This window comes from Naegleria lovaniensis (assembly GCF_003324165.1).
Source record: "Naegleria lovaniensis strain ATCC 30569 chromosome Unknown tig021, whole genome shotgun sequence".
NCBI classification, from domain to species: Eukaryota; Heterolobosea; class Eutetramitea; order Acrasida; family Naegleriidae; genus Naegleria; species Naegleria lovaniensis.
This window is the reverse complement of record NW_025407843.1, coordinates 400534-416651: the sequence shown is the minus strand read 5'-3', so window position 1 is coordinate 416651 and position 16118 is coordinate 400534. Positions and strand designations below refer to the sequence as shown.

At 36.0% G+C, this 16118-nt stretch overlaps 9 protein-coding genes across 9 annotated transcripts; 2 read left to right on the top strand and 7 right to left on the bottom strand.

Annotated features, from left to right (window-relative positions):
* Nucleotides 1-37: 37 nt before the first annotated feature.
* C9374_004612 (uncharacterized protein) lies at nucleotides 38-712 on the bottom strand (the record flags this gene model as incomplete). Its single annotated transcript, XM_044694271.1, has 1 exon — nucleotides 38-712. The coding sequence occupies one exon, from the start codon at nucleotides 710-712 to the stop codon at nucleotides 38-40; it is 675 nt and encodes a 224-aa protein (XP_044548954.1).
* An 83-nt stretch (nucleotides 713-795) lies between these two features.
* C9374_004611 (uncharacterized protein) lies at nucleotides 796-1833 on the bottom strand (the record flags this gene model as incomplete). The annotated part of the gene is made up of 1 exon (XM_044694270.1): nucleotides 796-1833. The coding sequence occupies one exon, from the start codon at nucleotides 1831-1833 to the stop codon at nucleotides 796-798; it is 1038 nt and encodes a 345-aa protein (XP_044548953.1).
* Nucleotides 1834-1973: 140 nt separating this feature from the next.
* C9374_004610 (uncharacterized protein) lies at nucleotides 1974-2339 on the bottom strand (the record flags this gene model as incomplete). Its single annotated transcript, XM_044694269.1, has 1 exon — nucleotides 1974-2339. The coding sequence occupies one exon, from the start codon at nucleotides 2337-2339 to the stop codon at nucleotides 1974-1976; it is 366 nt and encodes a 121-aa protein (XP_044548952.1).
* Nucleotides 2340-2410: 71 nt separating this feature from the next.
* Nucleotides 2411-4324, bottom strand: C9374_004609 (uncharacterized protein; the record flags this gene model as incomplete). The annotated part of the gene is made up of 1 exon (XM_044694267.1): nucleotides 2411-4324. The coding sequence occupies one exon, from the start codon at nucleotides 4322-4324 to the stop codon at nucleotides 2411-2413; it is 1914 nt and encodes a 637-aa protein (XP_044548951.1).
* Nucleotides 4325-4844: 520 nt separating this feature from the next.
* On the top strand, nucleotides 4845-5588 carry C9374_004608 (uncharacterized protein; the record flags this gene model as incomplete). Its single annotated transcript, XM_044694266.1, has 1 exon — nucleotides 4845-5588. The coding sequence occupies one exon, from the start codon at nucleotides 4845-4847 to the stop codon at nucleotides 5586-5588; it is 744 nt and encodes a 247-aa protein (XP_044548950.1).
* Nucleotides 5589-6078: 490 nt separating this feature from the next.
* C9374_004607 (uncharacterized protein) lies at nucleotides 6079-6750 on the bottom strand (the record flags this gene model as incomplete). The annotated part of the gene is made up of 2 exons (XM_044694265.1): nucleotides 6079-6612; nucleotides 6682-6750. 2 exons carry the CDS (start codon nucleotides 6748-6750, stop codon nucleotides 6079-6081), a joined length of 603 nt encoding a protein of 200 aa, XP_044548949.1.
* A 76-nt stretch (nucleotides 6751-6826) lies between these two features.
* C9374_004606 (uncharacterized protein) lies at nucleotides 6827-8825 on the bottom strand (the record flags this gene model as incomplete). The annotated part of the gene is made up of 8 exons (XM_044694264.1): nucleotides 6827-6960; nucleotides 7009-7167; nucleotides 7213-7347; nucleotides 7402-7536; nucleotides 7584-7680; nucleotides 7732-7980; nucleotides 8040-8256; nucleotides 8332-8825. The coding sequence occupies 8 exons, from the start codon at nucleotides 8823-8825 to the stop codon at nucleotides 6827-6829; spliced, it is 1620 nt and encodes a 539-aa protein (XP_044548948.1).
* Nucleotides 8826-8987: 162 nt separating this feature from the next.
* On the top strand, nucleotides 8988-10931 carry C9374_004605 (uncharacterized protein; the record flags this gene model as incomplete). The annotated part of the gene is made up of 1 exon (XM_044694263.1): nucleotides 8988-10931. The coding sequence occupies one exon, from the start codon at nucleotides 8988-8990 to the stop codon at nucleotides 10929-10931; it is 1944 nt and encodes a 647-aa protein (XP_044548947.1).
* A 29-nt stretch (nucleotides 10932-10960) lies between these two features.
* C9374_004604 (uncharacterized protein) lies at nucleotides 10961-15987 on the bottom strand (the record flags this gene model as incomplete). Its single annotated transcript, XM_044694262.1, has 2 exons — nucleotides 10961-15778; nucleotides 15838-15987. The coding sequence occupies 2 exons, from the start codon at nucleotides 15985-15987 to the stop codon at nucleotides 10961-10963; spliced, it is 4968 nt and encodes a 1655-aa protein (XP_044548946.1).
* Between the last annotated feature and the right edge of the window lie 131 nt (nucleotides 15988-16118).

Here is a 16118-nt window from a genome sequence, read left to right as displayed (position 1 = left end):
GGTTCTTCTGAAACTTTCCATAATAGTTTCCAAAATCTTAAAGAGTCTTGGATAGAGCGTCACTCACAATCTTAAACAATCCTTCTGGTTTCACTCTTTCATTACAATCTCCAAAATCTTCTGAATAAGCAAAGTCTGGAAGGACTGGATAGCCAACGTCTTCATCTGAATTTCCAATCACACATTCCAATAATTCTGTATATTGCAACAATGAGATGACTCGTACATTAGAAAATGTTTCATGAACTCTCAAATTGGAATCAGAACATGTTTTTGTTGAAGCAAAACACATTGGCACGTACACCATAATGGCATTTGGTTTTGAAAGAAACATGGACATGTAAGAAGCAGCACCTTGTGAAGTGATGTAAACATCCATTACGTTGAATAAATTCAATTGTTCAATGAATGACATTCTTTCTAATCTCAAATTGATAATTTCAACAGATTCATACTTGAGAGATCGTTGTGAGTTTGCAAACTCCAATAACTCTTGTTGTCTACTTTTCAAATAGGCCACGATTTTGTCAACATTAATTATGGAATCTCGATGTTCGGTGTTGGTAGGTTTGTTTTGAATTGCAATGATGAGAGTTTTGTGAGAGTGAGGATTCTTAATTCCAAGCTGACCAAATAAATATTTCTTGAATAAGGTAATGAGCGTTTCTCTTCCTTCAACAAAGGAATACAGTGAGCCTGTTGAGCCTGCCATTAACGATGAGAAACAAGTATCTATTTCGTGACCATGTCTCTGAATTACGTCAGGATCGATTTCCTTGTTGATTAAACAAGGGGCTAGTCCAATGTATTTCCAATTTGTGGATTAGCACACTTTTGAAGAGGAGGATTGGATGAAAGCAGTCCAGCCCATGCCAGTGACATGTTTGTTGCACGTTCCCCTTTCTGTAACTGTTGTGCCAGAATGACAGGATCATTTTGAACCAAACGTTCAAATAAATTGTCCATAAATAAGACATGGCTATCTGAATTCATATAACCAAAGTTGAGCATCAAGTTAAATAGTAAAATAAAATTATCTAAAAGTGCATGACCAATATTTCCTGATTCATGTCTTGAGGTTGCGAAGGTAGGTTTTGAAATCCATTTAAATGAACTGGATAAAGTAATATTTCCTTCTAATTTGTGTGAAATTTTTTCATGCCGACTTGTTTCAAACAATATTGTGGTAGAATTCTTGATAATCACCTCAGCAGGTGGTGGTAATACATGAACACGTATCATTTGATTTTCGCTTCCAAAATAATAACTATTGGTATAGACCCATGCTTTTCCAGATAATTCTTGTGCTTTTTTGGAATGTGTGAATATCAGCCATTCTCCCTTTCGATTGATGCAAATATTTTCTAAACGGCAAGAGGTAAACTCTGTTATTTTTCTAGACAAGTCAATTCTATATTTCGTGCATTGATAATCGCTTTCCAGAATCGTTGGTCCTTCTTCGCTGACATGTGGCATCTCGGACTGTTTTTTCCACATGACAAACTTGTTAAAAATTAGAGGAACCTTTGGCGGCTGATAATGATTCAGCACAACACTACTACCCAACGATTCTTTCAGTCTTTCAATTTCCTTTTGTAAATATTCGACTGTTACGTGTTGTGAATGAATGCTCGGAAGCAAACCTTCGGAAGTTGTTGAAGACATGTCATCTTTTCTCTTATTCCAAACTTGTGTAATATTAAAACAAAGTACACATAATAGAATGAAGAAAACACATAGAAATGGCCGTAAGACTCGACTTGTTGAATGATGGTTATTGTCTGTAGCGGCGGTGAAGAAATGAATGATAGCCTCCCAAGCGCTGTTGTGCATTTGTTTTTGATGTTGATGTCATCGCAAAGATTTTTCGTACGACCGGTTATTGTAATAGGGGAGGCGAGCACTGAGAAACATTCCGAATCTCTGATTGAATGTAACATAAAATCTAGGAGGATTATCTTCACGAGTTTTTGTTAGAAATTAAAATCATGAGTCATTTTGTGAGACTCGACTAACACGAGATTAATTTCAAAATTAATATTATGCTTTTTCTGATCCAAACTTTTCAAAAACGAGTATAATACTTTGATGGTAGATCTCCGAAAGCCAAAGAGTAGAATGCCATTGCGTTCGGGAAGAAAAGAAACGATCCGTCTAACATTCGGAGCATCTTGTTCTAAAATGCTTGCAATGTGTTGCACAAAGGCAGAAATATATTTCTGAAGATTTGTGTTTAATTCACTATTTTGAAGATAAATGTAGAATGGTTCTCTAATATCATCGTCATTATCAGCAGTCTTGTTGGTCCCAGATAATTGTCGAGTTGGATCTGTAGACATTTTTTAGGAATGCAGTGTCTTTTGGCAAGTTTGTACGATCGCTTCATGTTTGACATGGGTTATGACAACAATTAGAATTTGCTCATTTGTTCTTCGAATTTTGCAGATACTTGTTCAAAGAATTTGACTGCCTCAGGTACAGTCATCTTTGTGCTTAGATTTTTAGCTCTATCCTGTACCTCCACAACATTTGATTCTAACAATTCCTTTCCAATCACAACTACATAGGGTACACCAAATCTAGCCATATCAAACATTTTCACAGGCGGTCTTTCCTTTAAACGATCGTCAAATAATATTTCTCCCTTAAATGCGCTCAGAGAATTCAATTGATGATAAATATCTTCAGACGCATCAATAACCTGTTGTCGTTTTGATTCAACCTCTTCGGGTGAGCAATTATTAAGCATGTTTGCAGTTGGGACAATAGGAATGACCGAAGCCCTAAATGGAGCAATAATCATTGGCCAGCAAATACCTGCCTCTGTTCGATGGGTTTCTGCTATTGCTTGGAACAATCTAGAAACACCAATTCCATAACATCCCATTTCTGCAAAATCTCTTTTTCCTTTGTCGTTTGCGATATATACTTTCATGGGTTCGCTATACTTTTTTCCCAAATAAAAAACATGACCTATTTCAATTCCCTTCTTGATAGTCATGTTGGTATTTTTGCATCCTGGATTATTGCTAATACAAATGTCATTGGGCTTAACTTTTCTTAAAACAGCTTTAACACCAACAACCCCTCCACCTTCTACGTTGAATTTTGCTAATATATTTGGATCGACGTATGAATCTATCATGAGAATCAATCTAGAGCTAGACTTTTGTTTGATAGAGTCTTTGACAGTGTTCATTGGTACAATGTCAGCAAGATTAATTTCTACATTTTCAACAGACTTGATCATATCTTTAACCTTGATATCATTGGGCTCGTCTCCCTTACGAGTAACAATAACTGTTCTTGTGTATCCCTCTTTTGATCCGTGTACATGTTTCACTGGTTCGGTGCACGTATAAAAAGCATCTAACTCTGGAGATAACTCATCCAATACTCGCATGAGTGTGTCAAAGTTGGTAGAAAAATTCATAACTTCTGTTGCATAATTAATATCAATTGTTGAGAATGCGTCTGATGGAGCTCCAACGCCTTTTTCAATATTTGCAGAGTATCTGTGCTCACAATTACATTTGCAAATAAAATCCTCTCCAACTTCTGATAGAACTTGAAACTCATGTGATTTATCACCACCAATATTTCCTGTGTCAGCTTCTACCATAGCATAATCCAATCCCAACAAGTCAAATATTTCCTTATATGCTCCTACCACTTCGTCATAGGCCTTGTAGGCACCCTCTCTATCGAGGTCAAAAGAATATAAGTCCTTCATCAAAAATTCTTTAGCTCTCATTAAGCCATATCTTGGTCTCAACTCATCTCTAAATTTCACTCCGATTTGATAAAGTCTTAAAGGCACCTGTTTGTAAGAATTAACAAGAGATCTGACCACATCAGTAACACATTCTTCATGAGTTGGAGCTAAACAATACTTGTGATCCTTTCTATCTGTGAGTCTGAATAACTCTTTTCCAGCACTTTGCCATCTTCCTGTTTCTTCCCATAATTCTTGTTGAAGTAATGAAGGCATAATGATCTTTTCACAGCCAACCTTTTGCAATGACTTGTCAATTACAGCAATGAGTCTCTCTAAAACTTTGGTTCCCAATGGCAAAAAAGTATAAACTCCTGATGAAATTTGTTTAATATATCCGCCTTCCACTAGTGCTTTATGACTTTCAATACTATCTGAAACATCTTTTTGGTATTCTTGTGCAGATTTTCTAACGAAAGGAGTAAACTTGGTGGAGAGCCTATTCACTGGTTTCTTTGTAGGAATACTTTCCACTCGGGATGATGATTCCAATACACCTCGGGTTGAGCTAAACAATCGAGCATTGAGATGTTGATGATGATTCAACATAAATGAGGTTGAAGATGATGAGTCTTGAATTGCTCCAACAACCCGTGTTTGAGAGGTGTGTTTTTTCCTCTGCAGAGCAAGAATGAGCGTTGGCTGGAACCAATCATTTTTTTTCTAATTTTTAAAAACAAATCAAAAAAAATTTTCTGCTCACATTCTATGAAAATTTCGTCCAACATGAAAAGTACGAATCATCATCATCATGGATTGGAATTACCTATTTCAAGTGCTTGATTTATTCAATAGTATTTTAAGCTACTTGCCACTAGAAAATATTGTTCATTGTTGTGATTTGGTGTGCAGAGGATGGCACCAACGAATTTCCTTCGATGATAACCAAATATCATCATGGCCATCCTTTTACAAATCTTTCTTTGGTTATCTGACGAGTATTACACCCACTTGTAAAGTTTTTCAAAGGGAAGAGTTATTCCGAATTCTTAATGATCATCAAGATATAAATTTAGAATTAGATGAAGAACATATTTTTACAGTACAAGATTTTGAATGCAGAAACAAAATGCGAATACAATTATTGTCACAAATTAAGAATGCTGTGGCCGCTCCTTTTGATTTGAGATCCAAACAACAAGCAATGATATTGGCGTCAAATTTTATTTTTTCACTAAGATATTGTAATATTGTACGAGAAGGCGATGATAATTATTATTCTGAACCCATATGGACGCATAACATGACAAACATTCATGTCGCAATTCCTCACTTTTTATCTCAAAAAAGTGAAAATACCACGTCCAAACGTAGCGCCTTTATGTGGTGTGATATTTCCTGCATGTCTTGGTTTTTGAACTCCATTTCTGATACAATCATCGATTCTGTACTGTTGACAAAAAGAAAAAACAAAATATGGACTTTAATCCATACTCGAGGAAGAAGTGCAGAAAAAGCCATCAAGCATCAACACAAAAAACAAGTATTAACAAAACAGAGTGTTGACATTCGTACGGAATGGAGCTTTGTTAGCTCACGTACAAAAACAACAGAATATTCTCATAACATATTGAAACAAGATGAAGAGGACGAAGATGAGGACGAAGAATACATTTGTACAGATGTATGGTCAAATATTAAGAAAAAGAAAGCGTTAAATAAGAGAAAGCAATACGTTACAACCTATGAAGGAAAAGTAAAGCTATTGTGGATACCAGCCAAAAGCTTTCGATCGGAACGTTTTAACATGGAATTCGATCAACACTCGCTAGAAGAAGCACCAAAGAAACTAACAAAGAAATTAATGCTATAATGGTGGATTGGATTGTTCAATTAGAGAAGTTACATCTTTTGAAAGTTGACTTTATCCTTCATCATGCCATGCGAATTTTATACTTTTTACATTCAGGACATGTAGAAGGTAAGATGACACAAGTTGCTTGTCTGCAATTTCAAACTCCGGCTCATGCAGAAAAGCGATTGGAAAAACACCAACTCAACAAAGTCAAAGCATGGAAGCAAAGCATCAAACAGCAAGTCACCGACGACAGCACACTCTACTTTGCATATATCTTCTCTCTGAAGATTTCAAAGGAATTACTCTGTTATTGTTAAGTGTCAATGACCAACACGGGTACGACCTTAAAAAGTTTCAATTTTAGTGAATGTTGAGCACCCATTCATGAACTGCTCAAGCCATACAGCGCTGTGTTTCAACTTGTCAAAATCATTAAATTACAACAGTTATTATTTAATTTATTGAATGAACAACAAAAATCTCAATACATTTAATTTCACATTCCTTACGACACTAGTTTCACAAGACCTTGTTGAATAAGATATTCTGCATCACTGAGTTGAATAAACAAGTGAGAGCCCTGAACCAAATGATAAGTTTTACCACTCTCTAACAAACGACTTCCACTGGTTTGCAACACCTCTACTTCCACACAATCACCTTTTGGTGGCTGAATAAATTTGAACATGTCAAAGCCAATGTCCTCGCCATAACTTTCAACGAGCTTTCTATATTCCGTAGCAAATCGTTGCTCATTGTCACTAAAATCTTTCCATTGTTTTGTGTTTTCAATATTTATGGATTCATGTGTGTGGAGTGTACTAATCGTTTTGACTCTTTCCAATCTTGTGTGTAAATAGGCCAATAAAATTCGTTTATATCTTTCATAAATTGTGAACGTAACAGCCGAAGACATTCGGAGCTTTTCCAAATCCTCTTCACTGACTTGATCACTTTGTGTGTTTTGTGTCACTAAATTTTCGAAAATTTGTTCCGAGAGTGAATTAATTTCTCTGATAACGGATGACACGAGTTCTGTCTGTGGTGGTAAATGACGCACAAAATCGTTGTAATCGAAAGTTATATACATCATGGGATGGACACTTACATTGAATGCAGGCAACACATTGTCTCTTGTTTGGTTCAATTCATGTAACAGTTGCAATGACTTTTCCATTTTTTTAAAAACTAATCGATTTGAATGGCGGCAAATTCAATTTTTTATTATGTTCGATTTTGTTAAATCTTCCACCTTACACCTTGTTCTTTGGTTTGATTTTCTTCGATTTGAAATATTCACAAACTTGTTGTGGAACCTCTTTGAGTGTTTCTTTGGCAAGCAAGGTGTAGTTTTGAGGTCCAAATTGTCTGAATGGAACAAATTGAACTGCAGATCCATATCAGTAACAACTACATATGCTACAATGAAACTTACCAATATCTCTGACTGCCACATTACTACCACTTTGCAATCTTCGATTGTCGCTATCTAGAGCTTCCATGGATGAAAAATCAGCTGATCCAACTCCAACAATAATGATGGAAAGAGGATAATGAGATGCATTCACAATTTCCTTAATGGTCTCAGGCATATCTTTTATTGTCAATAATAAGATGTATTGAGGATAATTCTACTTACCAGTAATTTCACCATCAGTAATAATCAATAAAATAAAGTATTTTTGATTTTGTTGACTTTGTTCCATGGCTCCTTGAGCAGCATACGCAACTGCTGTTTGAATAGTTGGAGCAAAATTAGTGGGACCATACAATTCTTATTATAGTTATGAATCATTAAAAAAGTGTTCAAAAAACAGAATGTACTTACGAACTGTGTTCAAGGCAAGTCTGTAATCACGTAAAATACCATCAATACCTTGCGAGAATGGATTTGCTGGATTACCATTCAATGCAAAGCAATGGCTAACTTGTCCACTTGGTAGCTTTGCACCAAATCCATATGCTACGACATAAGTTTTGCATATTGCAATGAATCAATGAATGACTTACCTGGGAAGAGTTTGTCTGAATCATAATTGCTCAACACGTCGCCTACCGATCGAATGGCCATTTCATATTCATTCGTTTTACCAATGTGATGCAAAGACTGTTGATATTTTGAAAATGAATGAAATTGTTACAAATCTTGAAAACTTACTGATGGATCAGAGGGATTACCATTGCTACCTGTAAAATCAATGCTTACAAGAAGAGATACTTCCAAACCTCCATATAAATAGTCCAAAAATGAATATTCTTCCTCTTGTAAAGCCATTGTTAACATGCTTACAACAATCTTTCCATTATTTTTGATCTTTTTCTTATTTTGATCGTCCACAATGGTTAAACTAGATCCGTTTTGGCTCATTTGTTTTAATTGTGACAAGCTTGTAGTCACATGGCCAATCTATTGAGGATTTCAATATTAAGTCAGCGTAAAGAAATTATGACCAGTAATCAACCTACCAAGTCAGGATCGCTGTTTCTGTCCCAGTCATACACAGAAATTTTGATGGAAGTATTCTCATCTCCGTTGCACAGCTTTTGCATGGTCATTTCGAAATTCTTCCAATTTGGATTCAAATTGTTCATAATAATTTCGGACTTGTAAACATCTACAAATTGATTTCCTACAGATTTGGAGATGATGAAAAAAGGATCACTCTTTGAGAAAAGATCCATCCTACAGATTTGCAAAGATGAAAAATTGGGATCCAACAATGTTCCATATTGAAATATAGATGGATATCGCACTTACTTTGCAAGATCTCTTCCAGCAAGACCAATGTTGACAACGTAATCTCTTGCCTTTCTTTTCTCTTCACTTCTGATGGTGATGATACCGTTTCCCATTTGCTGTCCATGCTTATCTTTGAGTGATACTGTAAGGCCTTCAGGTCTACAAACAATCTCTGACATTTTGACTTCACACTTGCCTAGAAAATCATCATCAGCGAGAGTGGAACTTTCATTGTCGACATCATAGACCAAAAATTGCAAATGTTGAATTTCTTCAAATTTGTATGCTACCATGAACGTCTTGATAAACTTGGGATTGAGATTATTCTTTTGAACTTCAGTTCTCCCAATATCGCTCCAAAATACCTCTCCTGTTTTTTGGCGTTCTCCAATTTTAGCAGAGACAATCGGATCAGATTTTGAAACTAGATCTTTGTTTTTCAAATTACTACAAGAAATAAATAATTCAACCATTGTTTGTGGTTGCTGATTCAAAATTGGATCCATCATCATGTTTTGTGTGTTGTTGTTGCTGCGGACGATCAAATGGCGTATTTTGCGGTGTAGCCAACGTTTCTTTTTTTTTAAATTTAAAAAAAATGCCCAACCACACCGCCGAGAATGGTACTGCCCTTTCATCATCAATTTCATCATCATCGGCAAGTACAATAACCAATGGTAATCATAAACAGTGCGAGCTCCAGCACAAACGGGAGCGCTCCATATAAAGGTTCCCAGCAGGTCAATAACAACAGTGTCAATGGAGTGAGTACACAATCTACTTCGAGTGCGGAAGTAAATGGAACCAACCTGAGTCGGGAAGGAAGCATTTCAATCAGTATCACACCTACGGCTAACACAGGAACGGTATCGAATGGTACACCAAACAATTTGTCATCGCCTAATGTACATCACGGTGATTCGCTCTCACCTCGAGCGTCTGAATCATCACTCAACAAACGAGCAAACTCTTTTTCTTCAAACAACAATGTTGGTAACACCCCAGCTACTCCCGTTCATACTCAATTTGCCCTAAAGCCTGAGGAGGATAGTGATGAACCAAAGAAAATTATTAAAAATGCAAAGAAAAAGAAATGGCATGTCAATGCTATGGGAGAGATCATTTATAAGGAACACAACTCGTATAACTTGATGAGACAAATTCAGATGGGTATAAGATCTGCAATTAGTGAAATCACTCCTAAAAAGCAAAAAGATGTGTTGACCTACAAAGATTTTACAAACACAAACAAAATGCCTTTCCCAGAAAAAGGAACAACTAGAACCCCACCACACGAGTTTCCATACTTTGATTTTTATGACTATGCACCATTCCCTTTTAGACATTTGAGAGAAAGATTTGGTATCGACGCGTCCGACTTTTTAGTTTGTTTATGTCACGAACAATCACTTTCAATTCTTGGTACTCCTGGAAAAAGTGGTGCTTTGTTCTTCTTCTCTGCTGACATGCAATACATGCTCAAGACTGTCACAAAGAAAGAGTCCAAGTTCTTGAGAAAAATATTACCTGATTATTATAACCATGTAATGGCTAATCCTAACACTTTGATTACACGTTTCTATGGAATGTACAGTATAAAACCAAAAGGAGGAAAAAACGTAAGATTTGTCATTATGAATAATGTATTTGACACAACAACATATGTTGCCGAAAGATATGATCTGAAAGGATCAACAATAGGAAGAGAGGCATCTGAAAAAGAAAGAAAAAGAGAAACACCTGTTTTAAAGGATTTAGATTTTTTGAAACGAGAAAAAAAGCTTGCCATTGGACCTCAAATGAAAAACGTTTTTCTCCATCAACTACAACTTGATGCTGAATGGTTAGAGAAAATGAAAATTATGGACTATAGTTTGCTGGTAGGAGTTCACAAAATAGATCCAGAAACTGAGGCAGACATTCTCAAAGAAGCACAAAATTGTACGATCAAACTTTCAGATTCAGATATTCCTTCGGATATGAATGGATTTACAGCAATTCATGGACAGAGCTCTGTTGCAAGCTCTAGTGCTGTTTCTTCATCCTCATATTTAGGAGGAGATGCTGGAACTGCATCCTCCTCACTGAACACTTCTCATCCAATTGCAGATATTGTTCATCATCATGAAACACCTGTTGTAAATAGTTCAGAAATTACTATTGAAATAACGCCAGGAGAGGAAATTGCGAATCATTCCCAACCTGTTATTCAACAACCACAGACTCAAGGCAATTCAACACCAAGCTCTCAGAAAAAGTTTCCATTTGATAACACTTCAAGTCAAGGAAGAAAGAGCGGAGATAGTACGGCTTCATTCTTTGGAAGATTTATGCCGAACAACAACAGAGCTAGCGTGTCTCTAAAAAAGCTCTATCGAGGACCTCGTGCATCATTATTCCAACAATTTCATGGTGGAACTCTTTCTCTCCCTCTCGAAGACGGAACTAGAGAGATTTATTATTTTGGAATCATTGATCTGCTTCAGAAATGGAACAACAAGAAACAAATTGAACATATTTTCAAAGGCTTTGTAAGCGATAGAAATCAAATTTCGGCTGTTTCACCCAAGCATTATGCAGCTCGATTTGTGAAGTTTTTGGATGATGGTCTCATGTAAATTGTATAAAATCAATGATATATTATTTATTACTCAAAAGAAATATGCGGTTGTTGTCTTAATAGCAAAATCAATTCATCCTTAGTAGAACGAAGTGGAATTTCGATAATTCTTTTGTGAGGCTTGATTTGTATATGTGTGTACTCAGCTGGAATAACAGTCACAGTGACGACAGCATGAGTTGTATCGTGCATGAACATGCCATTAAAATAATTTACAAGCGTGGCACTCAAACACTTATCTTCGTTCAGTGTTGGCTTCACCAATTTAAAGACGAAATTTGAGCTATCTATTAACGAAACTGTCGTATCACGTTCAATGTTTCCAATAATTAAGGAGATATGTCGTTCAATCGTTGCTTCATCTCCAAGAAGAGCTAAGAATTCTTCAGAGGTGAGAATCTTTAAGGTGTTCACAATTTCATCATGAAGTACCATTCTAATACCAGAATTAAAGCACTCATAAAGTACTTGTAACTGTTTGCTTGTGCTCTCTTCGACATGTACGCTGTATCCAGTTAGAGAAGTTTCATTCAGAAAGAGTTGTAAAACACGCTTGTCCAGATTGACAGGACCAAGAATGTACTTGCTTAATATACAAACTCCAATTAAATAGCCAGCAACAAAATAAATATTCTGCCGTGAATGTTCATCCATGCATGTCGACAAGGCTCGATTAATTTCTCTACAAGAATCTTGGAGAATTAACAAATTTCCATGAATGTTTCTACCTTCGCTTAATTGTTCATCAAGTATGGGGAAGAAGTAACGATAGCTCTTTGATAATGACAAGCTAAGCAATGACGAGTGTTGACGATTCATATAATTCAGCACGCTCGTTAAAATTGATTCATTGGCCAAGTACTCAAATCGAGGTCTATCTTTTGCAGAAGCGTTTAATGGTTTCATAATAACCATTGACCTATTTACGATTGGAATACATTCTTGATCTCTGAGTTGTAAATTGTTAATTTCTTTTTGAAGCAGTTCAAGTTTTGTTTCTATCTTCATACATCGCTTAATAGCAGGAATTACCAAAATGTTGGAATTTGATTCGCTAAAATGGCAAAGAGAGAAGTTAGCATTTCTCAAAAGTGTCAACATTAGCTTGGAATTGATTATTAATCCAATGTCAACGTCTTTGGGCTGTCCAAATTTAATTTGGGTCGATTCGAGGAACTTGCGAAGAGTTTTGGAAGCTAAAGTCATGTATCGAGGAATAAATGCAGATTCGATATTGTAATTGTTGATGTCAAAGTTATTCACGATTTGATTGTCGTTAAGATTGGAATATAAATACATTGAATGTAACAAGTCCACACAGAAGCGATATAGGGAAGAGCTCATGTCCTTGTAGGTTTTCAATTGCTGTTCAATCCTCTGCAAATCTGGCCATCCTGTGAAAATTATTCGTGTGAATGTATTCTTATCAGGATGATAACAAATTAGGAACTTGCACATCATGACAAGAAACTCAGGAGGCAATGTCATGTTATTAGCTAGTGCTTTCAGAGTCATTGAAAAGAGCGTCTCATAGCGAGTATCATCTATGGTAGCATGATTGTTTCTAATCATTTCTCCTATTGCATTGATTTTCCACAAGCATTCTGACATGCAGAAAAATTGGCTCTCACCGTTGGAGAGAGTCGTAACAAATTCGGCACTAAGGTCGTCTACCAGTAAATTTTCTAAATTTTGTTTGTTATTGAATGTCACACATTGAGTGTTCATTATTTCATCAATGTCAGGATAATTGAGAGTGAATATCGATTTACGCAGATGCGAACATGAGACCATTTCTACTGAGTGATAAAGTCTGTAAAACATTTCACGAACAAATATAAAGTTCATGGCATCTGATAGCTCAAGTAAATTGCCAATGGCTTTTGTTCTGAAATATCTAAAAGCTGTTTCTGTTAAACGGTCGTCAATGGACGCCATTCTAGTTTCCCAATATTGTTTCATGTTAATATTTTGAGGTAAGGTCAAGATGTTTACAAAATGAGGAAGATGAGAAGTCAATGGAGATGATATTCCGTTTGCATTAGAAACTACATGCTCATAAACAAGTCTCAAAATCTTGGCTCTTATGAGAGTTGGTACAAACGAATCATTAAAATGTTCAATTGAAACATATAAATAGTCTCTAATGAGATCTAGTTTGTGAGAAAGTGTAGTTGTAAAACGAGGGCATGCAAACCAAAGAGGGCATGTAAGGAAAAAAGAGCCGCTGAAAGAAAGACCTGTCCACGAATTTCCATCTTTGAGATATTCTCCAAATTCGTTTAAAGAGTTTTTTAAAATGGAGTGCTCCAATGATGATTTGTCTCTAAGAATCATGGCAAGGTCTGTACAAAAATTGAATGCCTCTATCGTTGTGACAGTGGGCATTGTTTGGGCAAAGTTGAGTTCTGTCATCTTCATGAATATAGCTTTCAGTGCAGTTGCCTGATAATAGCTGCTAGTAATGGAATTTAAAAATTGGATAAATCGATCTTTGAATATAGGAGCAGCTGCTCTGAGGTCATTGATATTCAAAATATTGATGTAAATATCAAGCATACGGTAAACAACGATTCTAAACTTTTCAAAACCACATGACTCTAGCTGATATAAAATACTATTAGTGTGTTGAGGATGGTTTAGAAAGTAGCAAAATTTTTTAAGCCAGTATGCATCTTGATTAAACAAATCCAGCAAATATTGGACGGTATCGGATACTGAGTTAAGTTTAGAGACCAACCGCAATTGATCTTTTTCTAAAATGGCTTCAAGTATGTCATTTTCTGTCAAACTACAATCAGTCTCGATCTCTTCAACATAGTTGTAATAGTCGTTGAGTGTGTTTACATATTGGAGTTGTTGACAAGGAACTATGATATCCCAAAGTAATTTTTGCTTCAATTCGCTAAGTGAAAGAGCGTATAAATCCTCTGTATCCTGAGCAATCATTGCTTGCACAAAACTGTGTATCGTATTTGGATTAACATTTGCACAGTGTTTTTGAGCTACTTCATATAGAACACGTATGGCGCTCAATATTGGTAATCTTTTTGAGGGAACGTTGCTAAGAACTTGCAATGCTGAGTACTTTTCGTCCAAATAAATTTTTGTTCCAAAACACATATCATATTTGTGATCTGCGTCATTCACATCTGGTACAAATTGGAAAAACAATTTTTCAATGTCAGCATCATCATTATACGTTCGTGATGAATAGGTAGAAGCATCAGAGTCATCTGTCATGGCATCAATAGAAATGGTATCAGCTGTCTCGATGCTATAAGAGCAAGCATCAGAGATTCTGATAAATCTTGTTCCTCCTAAAATGATTGGGGGGCGTCTTGTAGCCCAGTTACATGGTACAACTAAATGTGTAGTAAGGATGCCAATGGCAAGATCTTGGTAAATCTCCGTTACATGACTGTTAACTTGGTTCTCCAGCACAATTTTTGGATCGCTACGAATGTTTAACCATTTCAACCAGTACTGTTTAAAGTTGTGTTCTAGATCTGTCCATTCCTCAAAAGTTAGACTATATGTAGAACAATACTTTAGGGCTTGAGATATATTGCTAAGGCAAAAAATGTATGATTGATCAGAAATCATTGTGTCATAACAGTACTTTGAGAATTCTGTTAATAGACCTGTAGAGATTTGGAAGAAGTCTTTGGTCAGATTCAAGTGACCTTTCAAATATTCAGTACGCTTGCTACTTGGAGTTACGTAGAGTGCTTGAGAATAATACAGTACTCGATAAAATAGAGACCACATAGCCTGTAAATTTGTATAAAAGGTTATCTTAGCGTCGAGTTTACATCCCTTTAAGCTTTGATACGCATCTTGTAATTTAGTAGCAGCTTTGAATGCAGTTGAGTCAAGCAAGAGACTATAACTGAAATATTTGTTCATACTTTCGTCAAAATAAGAAGTTAAATGGAGAATGCTATCGTTACATTGCACTAGTTTGTCGACAGTAATATTGATAAGATTCTTCTCAATCATCATAGCCAAGATGTTTTCACATATGGTAAAGTGTTTTGAAGATAAAGATTGGAGAATCGGCCTGCAAGCTGCGATGGAGTCCAACAAGTATGAAATATCTTTGGTAATCACGAATGGAACTTCTTCGAATAGTGTCTGTGCAGGAAAGGTTTCCATTACTTTGTTGATGTTGGCTCCATAACTTGCAACTTTTTCACACAACGATTCCAATATCTTGATTGTTATTTCTTCTACAGTTCTCTCCTTTTTTTTAGTAGGAAGAGAAACTGAAGTAGATGCAACAAACTTAAGTATACTACTTGGAAGTGTTAGACGCAATAAATTACTGTAATCCTTTGTTAGAGCCAATACCTCACAACAAAACCTGAGTACAAGAACAAGGTAGTGTGGAAGGCAGGTAGCTAGAGCAAAATTGTAACCAACACAGATCAAAATCAAGCTTCTTTGAAGAACAGAGAATGGTCCACGTTTAGGTTGGTAAAAGTTTTGACCAAGCTTTTTGCAAAGACAAATACAAGGTTCACTTGTTTCATTAATTACAGGGGCTCTCAAAGATCGTAACGTCCATGTACTTATTATCGATCTCAGTTTTTTAAGGCTCTTATTGGATGGTGGATCAAGTTGTGGATTTTCATCGTCTGTGATAAAGTTTGCAAAGTCTGTTTGGAAAAGTAATTGGAGTGAATGGTCCTTCTGGTGTGGGTCTGATGACAACGAATCTATGGTATTAATAACTTCGTCAATATAATTTCTAAACGTGCCACCAAAGGTAATTTGGGGAGCTGAACCACACAAGGAATTTTCTGCTTGGAAGTAGGCGGAAGCATTAACTAGTGTTGGTGTCTGATCATATCAACGATATTTAGATTCAGGTTTTGTTTTGATCAATAATTAGTACTTACAGATGTCTCCATCACACAGGTTATTCCTTGAAGAGAAGCCTGAGATGATTCTAACGGCAGTTTGAAGCCATCACGAGCTTGTTGCAAAAGTCTGGCTTCCTGAAATTTTGCTTCTTGTGATTTGGCTTCTTGTGAATGCTTTCTGAACATGATGATGAGGTTCTATCAGATAATTTAAATTATTTCCAAGATAAATTGGTATACCAAGAGAGATTATTTCTTGTTAACAAATGTTCGGACTGACGCAATAATAATTCAACGATATAAAAAGTGGTCTCGGG